At 41.1% G+C, this 15,610-nt stretch overlaps 1 protein-coding gene across 1 annotated transcript in view; it reads left to right on the top strand.

The window, feature by feature from the left end:
- Positions 1-15,610, top strand: part of nav1b (neuron navigator 1b) — a 50,806-nt gene that overhangs the window by 4,870 nt on the left and 30,326 nt on the right. Inside the window, exons 3-5 of the mRNA XM_070902024.1 lie at positions 1,789-2,523; positions 8,680-8,782; positions 10,770-11,126. Of these exons, the coding sequence (XP_070758125.1) occupies positions 1,789-2,523; positions 8,680-8,782; positions 10,770-11,126 (1,195 nt within the window). The remainder of the gene's footprint in view (positions 1-1,788; positions 2,524-8,679; positions 8,783-10,769; positions 11,127-15,610) is intronic.

Genomic DNA, 15,610 nt, shown 5'->3' on the forward strand with positions numbered 1-15,610 from the left:
AAGACATGACATTGTTTCCAGAAACTAATTGCCAGATCAAACAACCTCACTGGTGCATGAGCCGCCCCAGGTGCCCTGAAACCCATGTAGAAAAAGCAGTGGAGTGTCTTGCAAACCCATTGTGAGAGTTAGAGTAGTACCCTCTGGGCATTGTAGCTAACAGGTCAATCATATCCAGTGGATTTGCATCATCTAGCATGCTCGTATTCAGTCATGCTGTGTTGTGTAATAGAGCAACTGTCTACTCAGTCATTCACTTAATAAGAATAGAAAAAAATGTATTCACCAGCATTGCATTTAGATTATTTAAAAGAGAAATTTTATTTGATGAACACATAATAACTTGGGTTGTATCACTGTAGTTTATGGAAAAGGTAAGTGTTTCTTTGGCAGCTCTGTTTGTGCAGAGCAGAGGTCGGGTGCAGATGACATGCAGGCGATGAGAGAGGGTGGTTTCCATGGAGCAGCACTGCATGTGAGCGCTGCAGAGCCTCCTCAATCCTCCTGAGAGACGGTGGTGTGGAATATCTTAAAAAGATGATTATACTCACATGTTAGCAAAAAAAAACCTGCCTGAAAACAATGTGTCCGTATTTTCAATTGAACACAATCACGTGTGTGTGTGTGTGTGTGTGTGTGTACATGTGTCTTACACTGATTTGAAGATATTTCCAAAGTGTGGTTTTGGGTGTGTTACTTGCTTACACTGGCACATCTTGTTGCTCGCTCAGTCTGCTAAAGTGAAGTCACCCATTTGGCCGATACACTTTTTGGATTTTATGCCAAGTTTTCCCCCTTTTTTATTTTGAAGCAGTGGACAAAAACTACTCAGTAATTTTTTTTAGTTCAACATTTTTCATTAAAATCACTTTATTTACATTACCTTTTTTATATTTATGTCATCATTGTTGACATTATATGACAAGAATATGCTTGTCCATTTATAGCAGGACAACACACTGCTGATTTTTAGCATATGATTTATCCAGCTTTAAATCTGGAATTGATATCGTAAGGAAGCTCAGACAGGATCAAGAGATAATCTGGATGCTCCAGTTGTTGCATTGTGTGGGATTTTGACAGTGATCGTAATTTATGTCATAGTCTGTAATTTCATATCTAAATGTGTATCCATTCACATTAATAACACTTCCACTAACATCACAAATCATGCATCATGTCGAGTGCATTGAACAGGGACTACTGGAGGTGAGGGAGGGGGAGGGGAAGAACAAAGGAATCGGAGGAGATGGTGGGAAAACATGGTGTGTTAGAGGAGAATGGTGCCTGGTTTTCAAAGCTACAGACGATCATTTCTCATCGCTCTCTTGCATTTCACATATTCTGCTGAGACACAGCAAAGCATCTTTAAATGAAGGAAAAACGAGGGAAGGAGGGGGGAGGATGGGAGGGAAGTCGGAGGCGAGGGAGAGGCAGGAGAAAGCAGGGGGAGGAGGGAGCGTTTTTGCGTCTGCCACCGCTGTCATTCCGCTGCTGCGCGGTTCAGCGGCAGGAGGGTGCGCTGAAGGGAGGAGTGTGGAAAAAACGGAGGAAAGGAGGACGGGAGAGAAGGAGAGAAAGGGAGTGCCTGGGCAGCACTGCAACAGCTGCAGCTGCAGCAGCCTGTCAGGACGAAAGAGGGAGAGAAGGAGACAGAGGGAAGAAAGAGAAGGCTGCAGGATTGCCTTAGAGGAAGCGTTTTTCTGTATGTTTTTGCACAAGGAAAAGGGTTTGATAAGGAAGCCTGTTTTCTCCCTTGCTGATGCTTTTCTATATGGTCTCATGCAGGAGGCATGCTTGGAAATAGTGTGAAAGGCAGAGGAGATTTGAAGATGGAAAGGACGGATAGCACAAAGGCATACGGCCAAGCAGATGGCAAAGGAGTTGGCATGGCAGCTAAGAGGGCCAAGTCTGGAGTGCCCCAGAGCACACAGCGGGGTGAACTGAAGGTTTACCGGGCAGGTAGCTCTGATGGCAGGCTACCAGTGCCCTCCAGTCTCCGCAAGCAGAGGTCTATGACAAACCTGGCTGTACTCACTGATGCGGAGAAGAAGTTGCACCTTTATGAGCCCAAGTGGTGTGATGACATGACCAAGCCTGGAGCAGGGCTGACCAAGATGGGCAAGCCAAAGACAGCAGGGGGTGGCAGCAGTGCCGGCGGGGGTGCCCCTCTATCTCGAAACCTATCCAAATCTGAACACTCGCTGTTCCAGGGCAAACCCAAGCCCTTCAGCCCTTTGGCTGCCCCCTCTGCTCTGAGCAAGCAGAGTCGCATTCCTCGTGGTCCTTACGCTGAGGTGAAGCCCCTGAGCAAAGCACCTGAGGATGGAAAGTCAGATGACGAGATCCTCTCCAGCAAGGCGAAGGCCAATGCTAAGAAGCAGGGAGCCGGAGCTGGAGGGGAGTCCGGTTCCAAAGGCCAAGGGGAGGAAGGGGGAGACAAGCCCTTCCTGAAGGTGGACCCAGAACTGGTGGTGACAGTGCTGGGTGACCTGGAGCAGCTGCTCTTCAGTCAGATGTTAGGTGAGTACAGCAGAGTAGTCTTGATACCTCTACTACCTCAGGGCCCTTACAGTGTGGCCGCCATGTGCGACAAACCCAACGCCCCGCTTATACGATTTCCTTGTGCTTCTCAAAGTCGGCAGCACGCCCCCTTTGATACAGCCACCACACGGCACCTGCTTGCTGCTGCAGACCCACATTTCCCCCTGAACAGATTTTATGCCGCTCAGTGACTGAGACACCCTTGCTGTGCTTGCAAAGCATGCTCCCCCTCTTATTATTTCATTGAATGCTGCTTCAGTTTGGCATTTTCGTATAAAGCTGAATGGTTAGCAGAATACCAAAGCTATAATGATGCTCTATTGTTCTTATTCCTTCAGCATGTCACTCAGGTGTCGGGCTTGGTGCCATTGATTATGTGAAATATGCTTGCTTCCTATCAAAGCATTGCCGGCTGATTGCATGAAAAAAAAGCCTGAGGGGTTGGGGATTATTACCAGCAGACTGATCTCCTTTCTAAAGCCCTCGTTAGCTGCAACATGTGCCGATGCACTCGAGGGGTCCATCCTCTGCTCCACGTACGCTTCCAAAAAGAGAGATGAGGAAAGAAGGCATGCCATATTGAATTCATTTTAGGCACACAGACACATATTTAGCCTCCTCCCTGCTCCATTCATCTGTAGAGCGTTGACAGATGGTTCACACCCTGTGTACTACAACGGTGCAAATGGCAGAGAAAATGGCTTTCTCTCTGGAGGTGTAGGTCAGGTTTATCAATGGGAAGGGCTGGATGAATAATAACAGTATAGATCAAATGAAGGTGATCATGATTCAGCTGACTTTGTATATCAAAGTATGCCTCCTTGTTTCATTGCAGGTGTAGTATGTATCTTATTATGTATTACAGTCACATGACAGGAGAAGGTATCTTTGTCTTTGGAGACAGTTAGATTCAGTTTTACCCCAAATTTATTTGCATTGCAGTTCAAATCCAGTCTCTCAATTTTTTGTTATTTTACCATTCAGACGTTAAATCTAAGTTTTAAGCAACCATTGGGTAGAAAAATGGTAAACATAATAAAATGCTAAGTGGTTACATTTTTAACGTCAGTCTTTTGGTTTCTGATGACACTTTTGATAGAAGGCTTTCTAATTTAAAGAACGGGAATATTAGAGTGCACATTTCCCACTTATTGACACTTTGCATTCATTTACATTCCTAAAATCCTATCATTGACAAATCAGGTTCAAGCATATCATATACCAACAAGCATTTCATGTACTATTCAATTATTTGTTATTGCTCCAATATATCAGGAGAGCATGTTCTCTGTTGCATCTTAATGAACTCATCTGTGGTGATTTAATCTGTCATCCATGTCTCATTAGCCTATATGGACATCTATCACTCATGTTAGTCACACCTAAAGTCAACCAAGAACTGTAAACAATAACTAGGATATCATGGATAGCAACATGGCATCATTGTGTGTGTGTGTGTGTGTGTGTGTGTGTGTGTGTGTGTGTGTGTGTGTGTGTGTGTGTGTGTGTGTGTGTGTGTGTGTGTGTGTGTGTGTGTGTTGTATTGCATAAAATTTGCAGCACAATGCTGCAGGCTGCTACATTTATTCTCCTCAATGTAACGCATCAACCTCCATGGTGTTTCCAAATCAATCGGAAGTCATTATTTCTCAAAAAGAGAGTTTATTATCTCAATGAATTATTTATCATCATTTAAGATGATAATCCCATGCGGGCCTTTGACACGAGTCAAGTGCTTTGTGCCGATGAAAGGAAGAACAGCCACCAAAATGGAAACAGAACATGGTAATGGCACGGCGGGAAACTGACTTTAACTGATCAGCAAGATGGAATAAATATGTAACATTAATATTAATGTTTTGCATTTATGGCAGCATCATCTAAACACTCCTCTGTATATTAGACTGGAACTTTTTTCTACATGTCCTTACTGTACATGTACAGTGGACATGCTTGTTACTGCAAATAGATCTTCTCATTAATAGTCTTCAGTATATTCAAGGCCTGCTTAATGCTGTGCTCCGCAGCATATCTCATTATAAGCTCAGTGAAAGGATGCTTTTATATCTGACCATAGAGGGTCTCTTTGTTTAACAATATGACATCAAGAATGGTGAACTTTGTTAATAGGCTCATTTATTTAAACCTGCCATGTAAGTTTGTGCACCATGGCCGTCGTACATTACTGGAGCATCGCATACCACGGCCTCATCACAAGACAAGGCTGCAGATGCGCAACAAAATACAAAAACTTTTAATTTTTATGCTTTATTTTGTGGGTTATAAATCTTATGAAATACTTTCAACCTCTGTTTGACTCTTTCTCTTCGCACAGAACAGTTGAGTTTGCGCTGTCTGCTGTGAGATAAATGAAAATAGACTGACGTCAAATTAGTTGCTTGACATTATTTTCAAAATGATGAATGCACTTTGACAAATAAATTCCAGGTCATTAGGACGATAGATATATATTCGTGAAGAAAGCAGAAGATTAGAGCAGCGCGGACAGCAGTGCTCCTGGAAAAACCTCTCTCAGACAACAAGGGACGAGCAAACCTCATCTTATTGTAATTATATGTGATCTGTCATGCAAGATCTCAAACGTAGCAATGGCCCACAGCTATGTAGAATCATAGTGGAGCAGTGGAGTAGGTACTGGATATCGTCACGGATGGCATTATTTCAAGCTACTCAGGCATGCAAGGGTCATAAAATGTTGACTCTTAAAGCTACAGTGCACGTAAAGTTAATATTTTTAAACATAAAAACGGTCTCATGGTCAAGTAATATCTGAAGATGTGCTATTTGAATACTTTTAAATGGCAGACAGACTTTTAAACATGTAGTATCTTTGTCAAAAGTTGCCTATCTTTATTTGGGGGTGGTAACAGTTTTCTGATTACAAGGTATTTGAAGCTGCCAGTTTTAACAAAATGATTGGCCAAAGCTGCAACATGATTGAATGTTTCAGCTTCCGGTGAACACTGAAGTAATTGATTTGTGGCATAAGAATCACATGCAAGTTGTCATTTGAAGTACTGAGTGAGTTATTTTCTTATCGGTATTCACTCACTGTATCACTTGCCATTGTGAGAAACTCTGAAAAGCTCTAGAAGAATAGCAATCTCTTGTGGTTTTGTGCCATAAAGCAACTTCTCTTTTTTCTGTCAAGTGCCTCAGATTTCCAGTGAAATCTCATCCAATGAAAGAGGCTTTGAAATGAACTGTAGAGGTGGATAAAGTCTGTCAGTCATCTCACGTGTCTTGTTTGTTTATGGAAATTTAAATTGAGATTGTACTAATGTCTCAATGAATTGACACATGTAGGACCTTTTTAATGTTGATTTAGCAGTGTTTGCAAGGTTAATAACTAGGAGCTTTAAACAATATTTTAGAATTAGTTTTGCCATACTTTAGCCTGCCTCTGCACTGTGTCGACTTCCTGTGTTGCATCATTCATAGGTCTTCCCCGATTCACATCTGCTTCAGTATTCTGTCCGAGTTTTCCTTCTCTGTACCGTAGACATCACTGCAATGCAGGGTGCCAGAGGACTGTCAGTCACTGCATAGGAACACATAATGCATAATGCACACAGTATACACTCAAAACAGATTCACGTGTGTGTCCAGGATTCCTGTTTGAGTATATTCCCAGGAATTCATCACAAAGGAAATTAGCAGTATCCCAGAATCAGAAAGTGTTTATTGGGGTTTGTGGACGTGATGTGACCTAAAGATTTATTCTTAGACTCACTCATCTTTATTCTTTAGATCAAGGGACCACAATGGTGTTGTTTTTTTTACAATATGTCTCCCTTCTCATAATGTCAAAAAACTAAACTAAATACCTGTTTGGGATCACAGGAAGCTTGTGCCTTTTAATACGAAGGAAACTTAACACCACCCAGATTAATCATTTATGAACATAGTAAGGAAATACTGTTATTTAACTTGTCTGGCAAGTTGTAGAAATGTCAATGTATCATTGAAAGTTTCGCTGACAACATATTTCATTTGTTTTCTGCCCAGTTATCAGATATTGCAAAACAAATTATGATTGTAGCAACTACTTTAATTATTAAATGTTTGTATGGTTATGTTTAGGCATTCACAGCACTTAGGTTAGGATAAGGTTAGGGAAAGATCATAGTTTTGGTTTAGTAAAAGTCTTTAAGTAGACACAGATTGTGTGTACTTCATACCCGTGTAATTGAAACCACAATCTTAAACTTGTCTGTGAACATAACGCAGGAAGCAATTACTTTTGCCACCATAATGTAGTTCAAAAACAAACTGGCACTGTATAAATACAACTCCTGGGAGACAGGGTTGACTGGGGAGGCCTCTAGTCTATAAACTAACTAAGATTAAGAACTCAAAAAGGAAGGATATTGATAAAAATCGATAAACGATAGAACCTCCAGATCACATATTTTATCACATATTTATTGTTTATCACTCATTTATTCTATTAGGATCAAACCAGACTTTGAAAGTAGTGAGCTAAATGTTTTTATTGCTTTGAGTGTAACATGGAGCACCTTCCTGACTGCTGGAACCTGAACTGGGATCTCAGCTAGATATTATTGGCTCAGTCCGAAATCACTCCCTGTTTCTTAAATAGTGCACTGTTTTCACTGTCAGCCATTTTATTTGAGTCCATGACATGCCTACATTCTGCCAACAATCCCATAATGCAATACGTCACATTTTATAGATGCACAATTAACAGTCATGCAATATGCTTGTGAGCGATGAGGCAAAATGATTCATAAGTTTCCAATATCTCACTTTACCGCTTACTGTGGGGTAAACTATTGGGTCTCTATTATAAGAGAAACGATGAATAAGGGAGTGATTTTGGACACAGCCATTGACTTCAACTGATGATTAGATTTGTATTCTTTTAAATAAGTCTTTTCAGGGTTTCTACTATATAAATGAATACTCAAAAAAGCGAATTATACCTGAGCCCAGACAAGTTTCCATCAACATAATTCTTACGATTAACTCAGTACCTCATTCTTTCCAGTCACACAGACTCATAAATCTTGTCAATATTGTACATACACAATACAGTTTCCAGAAAACAATTTACCATAAATTTAATGTAACCTATTTGGGGTCTATGCTATTGAAACCTGCTATTGAAATCAGCTAATTTATCAGAAGTTCTAGATTAAACAAGCCCTCAGTTTCATTGCAGATTTGGACCATGTATCTTTTGAATGTGTGAACTGTATGTAAATGTGTCTATGTGATATTGATGCTTACAATTCACACCCTCTATACACCCTTCTGAATTACTTCAACATCTCCTTATGAGAGCAGCACATTATTTGACGTGTGTTCCCCTGACGTCCTCGTCTCTCCTCCAGCTATTCCAGTTAATGCATTGAATGCTAATTTCTTTCTCCCCAAAGGGTTTTTGCTTCCATGCTGCAGTGGAAAACCCAATCTCCTTGTGTTTTTGAGACAGGGAGGTTTCCCTCATTTGTTACAGCTAACACAACAACACTCCGAATTGTTCTGTAATATTGATTTGACATGGTCATGACCCACTGACTGCACGCTTCACATTGTACGCAGCTTTGTCCAAATAAGCTGACCTGCGGTGAAATCCTTCTGGCTGCAGTTAGCTTTACAACTTCAACTGAACGACGCTGAGATAATGCTCAGTATAACAAAAAACACACGCTCTGGAAAGATAAAAACTCAGCGCCTTGAATGAGATCCTGGTGTGGTATGAATGTCAGAATACACCCCCCTGGTGGCCAATAAGTTACAAGCAACCTTTCAGTATTTCATTCTCAGGATGTACCACGTCAGTGCAGAAGGTGGGGTAGAGAGGAGGTTACCATGGTGAGGGAGCCCATGGAGTGAAATTTGTCTGCCTAATGATGTGCTTACAAGGAAGACACCTGTCACATCAGTCCAGACACAAATAATGCAAACGAGAACACATGCATGTGGAGGCAAATTGTGTGTGTGTGTGTGTGTGTGTGTGTGAGTGTGTGTGTGAATTCTCTTCAAACACAAGCACAGACTACAATAAAACAGCACCTTTATATATGAGTTTTATTTTGACACTCTAAATGTTTTATAACCCTTTTCTTCTGCATGACTGACCCACAGACCCTGAATCCCAGAGGAAGCGGACCGTGCAGAATGTGCTTGACCTCCGCCAGAATTTGGAGGATACAATGTCGAGTCTGCGGGGCTCCCAGCTTAGCCATAGGTAAGTGCACTATATCTGCATTTTAGAATTTTGCATTGTTTCATAATGATGTCTGCTGGCTAATATCACATATAAACCAAATACATGCTCATGAAATCATAAAACCCTGAGCCAAATTCCTGTTTTTGGTTTAAACTGAAAAGAAACACAATCTCATGTGGAAAACCCGACGGATGGCTTATTTGATCGATACATAACACAATCATGTGTAAACAGTTGTGCTGTGGCCACTTGGAGAGTTGCCACCTGGTCCACATCTGGCTTCTATCCTTCTTAAATAGCCCGTCTCTGTTTCATGGTCATGACTTCATTCTAGGAATCTCTGTTTGGCTCTCAAAGGCAAAAGGCCCAGGCAATAATTTGTTGCAACACCCTCAACAAGACACTGGTCTTTATTTAATTTGGACTTTAAAGTTGGGATGTAATATCATGAACTGTGTAACATGAACGCAAGCATGTACATCATTCTGCTTATATCTCTTTATTAACACAGAACCAACCAATTATAAGCTTATTATTATAAGCTTATAATTGGTTTATCAACATGCCCATTATCAAGATAAGAAAGAAGAAACTTTGGCCCAAATCATAGCTACAAGGCCAGTAAAATACTAAACTTAGGCTAAATTTCAAGACTTGACTGCTCTAACAACTTAAGCTAGTGAATCCGTGGCGGTTGTGTATCTGTGACTGTTTTCCTGCCACCTAGTGACCAGAAATGAATTAAAGCTGCTTTAAAGTCTCCTGTTTTCGTATAATGCTGTGCCTACAAGAGCAGATTTTCTTATCACGGATATTTTGGTATCAGCAAATATGCCGACCAATAATTAACAGGAAATTTCAATGCCTTAGATATGTTTAAGGTCACCATTATATTGTGTGTCCACCAGAGAGCACTGAAATGTTTTTGGTTATTATAACCGAATTTAGAATATCGTCGTGAGATATCATTGTTAGATTTTAACTCTCAAATATCGATATTAGTATCTGCGCTTACACAGCCTCAATGAAACAAGATGCATGTTTTAATTGTTTAATGTTTTATAATAAAAAGCCATTTATTTGATTGAACAGTTTTCACAGGCTGCTATGAAAGTGACTTCAATATAATAATATATGCTTGTCATCCCTCATTCATCTCCATCCATTATCTTATCTGTGAAATCTTGTACACTTGACATTGGCCAGACCTTTTTGATGCTTAAAAAGACATCTTGTAATACTCAGCCGTTTGGCAGTTATCTTGATAAACATTATTAGATACATTTTTACAATCATTCATGTGTGTTTTAAACATGTTACTATATCACTAATTCACTATGTCAGTTTCAGTACTGGAGTGGCACCAGTTAGCCTCCGTATTGATAAATTATCCATCAACAATGGATAAAAATACTCCCATGGTCGGGGCCATTGCAATATTTATTTGGGTGAGTTGGTACATGTGGTTATGTAATCTGCAGACACAGAAGATGCTCACAGCCATTTGGAGGGCATTTCTAACCCTGACCCACTTACAGGAGTGAATAGGAAAACTTTTTGAACTCTATACAGAATAAAGGAAAGAGGTGTACTGTATTTATAACGGCATTTTAAGGGCGTGGTCATGCGAAGAAGAGTCCTTAGTGTATGTAAATGTATTGCTCAGAGAGACAGCGAGAGATACTGTATGGTGTACTAACACAGAGATATCAGGTCATCCCTCTCTTTGTCTTTGGGTTCTGAGAGGCCACATTTCTAGCTTTAGTCCCTGAAGATGATACGACACAACTTCTGTAACTGGGTCAACAGCGACTCAATGCCACTGTGGGTTTCTTTGAAGGACTTTTGACAGAGAAAGAAAAGTGTCCTGCTGGGTGGGTCTCATCCTTTTGCACTGTTGTTGATATACTGATTTTGTGTGTTGTTCTGGACAAGACTCTCAACTAAATGCCTCACGTATATAAATGTAACACACAGCCATGTGTTCCCTCATGCGTGTCTCTAGCTGTGTGGACAGCAGTAATGTGGCCTATGACAGTGACGAGACCAACGCTCGCAGCATATCCAGCTTGTCCAACCGCTCGTCACCTCTCTCCTGGCGCCATGGCCAGTCCAGTCCTCGTCTTCAAGCGGGTGACGCCCCATCCTCCACTGGTGGAGGATACCAGGGGAGTAAGACTGGCTCCCAGTATACGGCCCATACCATGCCAGCCCGCTGCTCCAGCCGCCTCAGCAGCACGTCTCGCATCGAGCTCATCGAAGGGTTGGACGTGGATGACACCGACCTCAAGTCTGGTTACCTGAGTGACAGTGACCTTCTAGGGAAGAGCCTGCCGGATGACGACGACAACCTGGCGAATGGGTAAGAAAGAGTATCTGAAGATAAGCATGCGTTTGAACCTCCTGTTACCGTGACAACACGAACCAATCAGTGACTGCAGACGGCTGCATGCTGGTTTGTCCTTTAGGGCTCCACCTTGTGACTCTGAAAAGGTCAGTTAGTTGTTGTTGTTGTCAAATTGCATTTTGCTCACAGTAAGCAATATGCTGATCGGTGTCCTGCTGTAATTGCTGGTCATTGCTGCATTTCAGTATTTAATTAGGATGCGTAGAATATGTGCATTTTAACATTGAACAGTGGGGCAGAAATCTTGGCTTCTTTCTGCTTTGTGCTGGTATCTGATGGTTGTACATGTCAGGCTCATCATAGAGCTTTCTTCATTTCAGCAGTCTCTGTTGATAGTTTTTTCTTCTTCTTCTTTTTTCTCAAAGTGACCCTGACACTGTCGGATGCTGTTTTGCTGACTGTGAGAGAATGCTTTCAGAAGTTTTTCACTAAGGAGAGAATTTAAAAACTCATCAGGTGTCCTCCTGGTTACGCAATAAGTGCTCCCTCGCCCCTGACTGGTATAAACTGTACAGCTTTTGAATCTTGTGAAGATTATGACAACAAATACAGAGCCTTATTCTTCTTGTTCTTTTTCTTCCTTCACCCTTGCTTCTTCTTCTTCTTCTTCTTACTTCACCCTTGCTTCCTCTTCTTCTTCTTCTTCTTACTTCACCCTTGCTTCCTCTTCTTCTTCTTCTTCTTACTTCACCCTTGCTTCTTCTTCTTCTTCTTCTTCTTACTTCACCCTTGCTTCTTCTTCTTCTTCTTCTTCTTCTTCTTCTTCTTCTTCTTCTTCTTCTTCTTCTTCTTACTTCACCCTTGCTTCTTCTTCTTCTTCTTCTTCTTCTTCTTACTTCACCCTTGCTTCTCTCCTTCTTCTTCTTCTTACTTCAACCTTGCTGCTGCTTCTTCTCTCTTTCTGTCTTTCTTTCTTCACCCTTGCTTCTTCTTCTTCTTCTTACTTCACCCTTGCTTCCTCATCTTCTTCTTCTTCTTACTTCACCCTTTCTTCTTCTTCTTCTTCTTCTTACTTCACCCTTTCTTCTTCTTCTTCTTCTTCTTCTTCTTCTTCTTCTTCTTCTTCTTCTTCTTCTTCTTCTTCTTCTTCTTCTTCTTCTTCTTCTTCTTCTTCTTCTTCTTCTTCTTCTTCTTCTTCTTCTTCTTCTTCTTCTTCTTCTTCTTCTTCTTACTTCAACCTTGCTGCTGCTTCTTCTCTCTTTCTGTCTTTCTTTCTTCACCCTTGCTCCCCTCCTCTCACATCCCTTGTGTGTCTTTATCTAATTCCCTCTCCCGAGTTGACAGCTGACAGTGAGAGTCAGGGAGAGGGAGAGAAAGAATCCAGGACAGTTCTCTAGTGTGGTTTAGCAGCTTTATCGCTGTTGCACATGCAGTGGGATTTAAGCTCAGCCTCTGGAGAGCTCTCTAGGCCCTGCTAGCCAGGTCACGTTCTTACTACAGAGTGCAGTGAGGAGACGAAAAGAGATGAGACACATTTTAGATGAGTACAAAATTAGAGCAGAGAAGAAAAAGTGTGTAATGGAAATGGGTCAATTTAAATTCTGTAAAATTTGGAGCTGCGGTGAATCAGAACGACATGATGAGATGGATGCTAAGAATGATGATGAACTAGCTCCATGTCTAAAGGTCTGGCATTTTGTTTGGAGGGAGGTGAAAAAGATCAGACAGCAGAACCCTGATAAGGTTGGGATTAAACAGGGATTATTTCATATGGGTCCATTCCTCACAGTAATATCCATGCACTCGAAATCCATTTAAATCTGCCCTGTATTTTGTCCTGCCCCTCGCTGCATCAGCTCCACTGTGGTGGTTCAAATTCATGTGAGAGGTGAGCATGGGGACTCGCCTCTGCTTTGCAACACCACAGGCACCAAAGATGCTAATCATTTTATGTAACCATTTTTTAAAAATGCCTCATCATGCTCAGTGTTAGGCCTCCGATGACGACAGTCCCTGAGCTTTCAAGGTGACTGTGAGACACACTGAAGGCTACAACCGGTCCCTGCAATAGATTATTACCATGTAACACACGCTGAGGACATCAAGAGGATTATGGGTGTGTTTGAATACATGCATGCTTTTCCAATGTGTTATCAGAGTAAAAATAGGCTATTGTTGTTGCCAAAGCACACCAAGATATGGAAATACTGGGTGCTATTTTCTCTCTGACCTTGAGTAGGTTGCATGCTTGTACGTAGAAAATACAACACTGTGGAAACCCCTCTGACATGTATGCTTTGCTGGTCTGTGTTTGCATTGGCTCAGGGGAAAGTATCCTTGATTCTCCTGCAGGAATACTAGAAAGCTGGTGCTGCTGTTCCGTATATCAAGAATTAATCCTGCTTCATAAATATACCAACAACCTTTGGTGTAGATAACTAGCTAATCCAGTTTTTGAAGCAGGCTCAGCAGCACATGCTCTAATTTTCTTCTTATGGTCTCCTCTTACAAAATCTGTGATACATTTGCATTTTTACTGTACATGCCCTGTCACACACTCACGGTTCAGCTCATGGAGAGCCATTAGCTACCCAGCTCTTGAAAATAGATCAGGCTCCTCCTGCGTAACCATGGAAACCAGCTGGTAATCGACTGTATGGAGAGGTGCAATTTCTGTTCCCTTTCACTAAAGCCCCAGTTTCATACATCTCATTGATCTGAAATTAGCCCAAATATATTGGAATATATCTGAATGGTAGAGTGAGACTCTTTGCCAATCAATAATATGATTTTAATGTTTGTATAATGTACAAGACCAATGTATAATGCTTAAAACAATCTGGAAATTGACGACTGGTGCCATAATAAGACACAGTGCATTGTTGTTTGTCGATGAATGGAACTACAGCACATTGCTTGATGTCTAATGGATATTGATTAGCCCACAACAGACAGTGCTGGCTATCTAAGGCTAAATTTGTACACACTGACAGTAATCACTGCTACTGTGTGTCTGCCTCATCAATAATCTGATCCCACATACACCCCAATCTCCTCATGAGCTCCATCTTTCCATCAGAGAGGAACAGTCACTTCTCCACAGCAACAAGGCTTAGCCTGTTTTATTAATCACTCATATAGCCTTTGTGTTTGTTCCTGGGAAACAGGGTCCTTAATCTGTTGCCAGTTTCTATCATTGCAACTATTACTATATGTCATCCCGCAGAATAGAATGACCTACAATAAAAAACACCCTACTTTTGACCACTAGAGGACAATAGAACTCAGAAACAAGCTGACAGACACATAGTCCTGACATAAACATCCTGATGTAGCAACGTAACGTAACGTAACGTAACGTAACGTGCAAGCAAATATTAGCACATTTACACATCCAGCAGACATGGAATAACATTAATCCATTTTGGCCACTATGGGGCAGACCAACAACAAAATGAGTTTACAAATACACAACCACTATGATATCCCCAACTCATAAAGTTTAGGGCAAACAATTGCTTATTTTCACATTCAGCAGACACGGCCACCATAAGTATTCGTTATGACTTGTTCCCTGATCACTTGATGTACATAAGTCCAATATTTGCTCATGTTTTAGCTCTAGTTTGGTCTTCACCAACTCTTATATTTAGGTCTTTAGCTTGCTAAAGTTAGCGACTATCATTGTCTATCTGCAGTTTTGTTGCAAGGTAGGTTATAAGAGCGTGTTTACTGGAAACGGCTGGCTGCTGCTGGAAATTGTGTTGATTAGAGCGGCTCCTGCAGGCACAATGAGCTAAAAGAAGTTTAAAAACGTGATGTGAAAGGGGTTGCTTGTACTGAGGGTTGTGGTGATGTATTATATTGAAAGGTGTTTCTAATTATTGGTCCAACAACACTACAAAGTACAGTCTCAAATATTAAATAACTGCCTCTCTGACACTCTGTCAATGACACAAAAAAGGTTCACAAAGGAAATATTTGTTATTACAGGATAGTTGCATCAGTTTGCGTTACGTACAGTGTTTTTTGCAGTCATTCAGGACACATTTTCAAACTGTTAACTCAGATGATAATATTATATACAATATTTAATATAAAAAGAGTTTTTGCTAATTTCACTAACTTTTCTGACAGGGAGTGAGTGAGTGACTGTGTCTCATGTCTCAGGAGTGTTGAGGTGGCTTCTTATTTAGCCTTGACCACGTCTGACCACGTCAAGAATCATAACTGTTTCCTGTGGCTACATTCTTCACACCATATTGGCAGACTTTAACCATCACTCAATGATATCATACTATTGCAAGCCATATTTAAAACGCTGGTTGACGAGTAGAGCAGTAATCACATTATATTGCTGGTGGATGGTTGGTTTTTCCATATCTGGTATATCAATTATGAGTGCTATTCAGCATTCAGTGTCATTTTAGTGGTGTTCAGTCAATTATGGTTGATGTTTTGCAGGCGCTCAGCTGCAGTGTATGTAAGCACAGGTTAGC

This window comes from Enoplosus armatus, chromosome 3 (genome assembly GCF_043641665.1).
Source record: "Enoplosus armatus isolate fEnoArm2 chromosome 3, fEnoArm2.hap1, whole genome shotgun sequence".
NCBI classification, from domain to species: Eukaryota; Metazoa; Chordata; class Actinopteri; order Centrarchiformes; family Enoplosidae; genus Enoplosus; species Enoplosus armatus.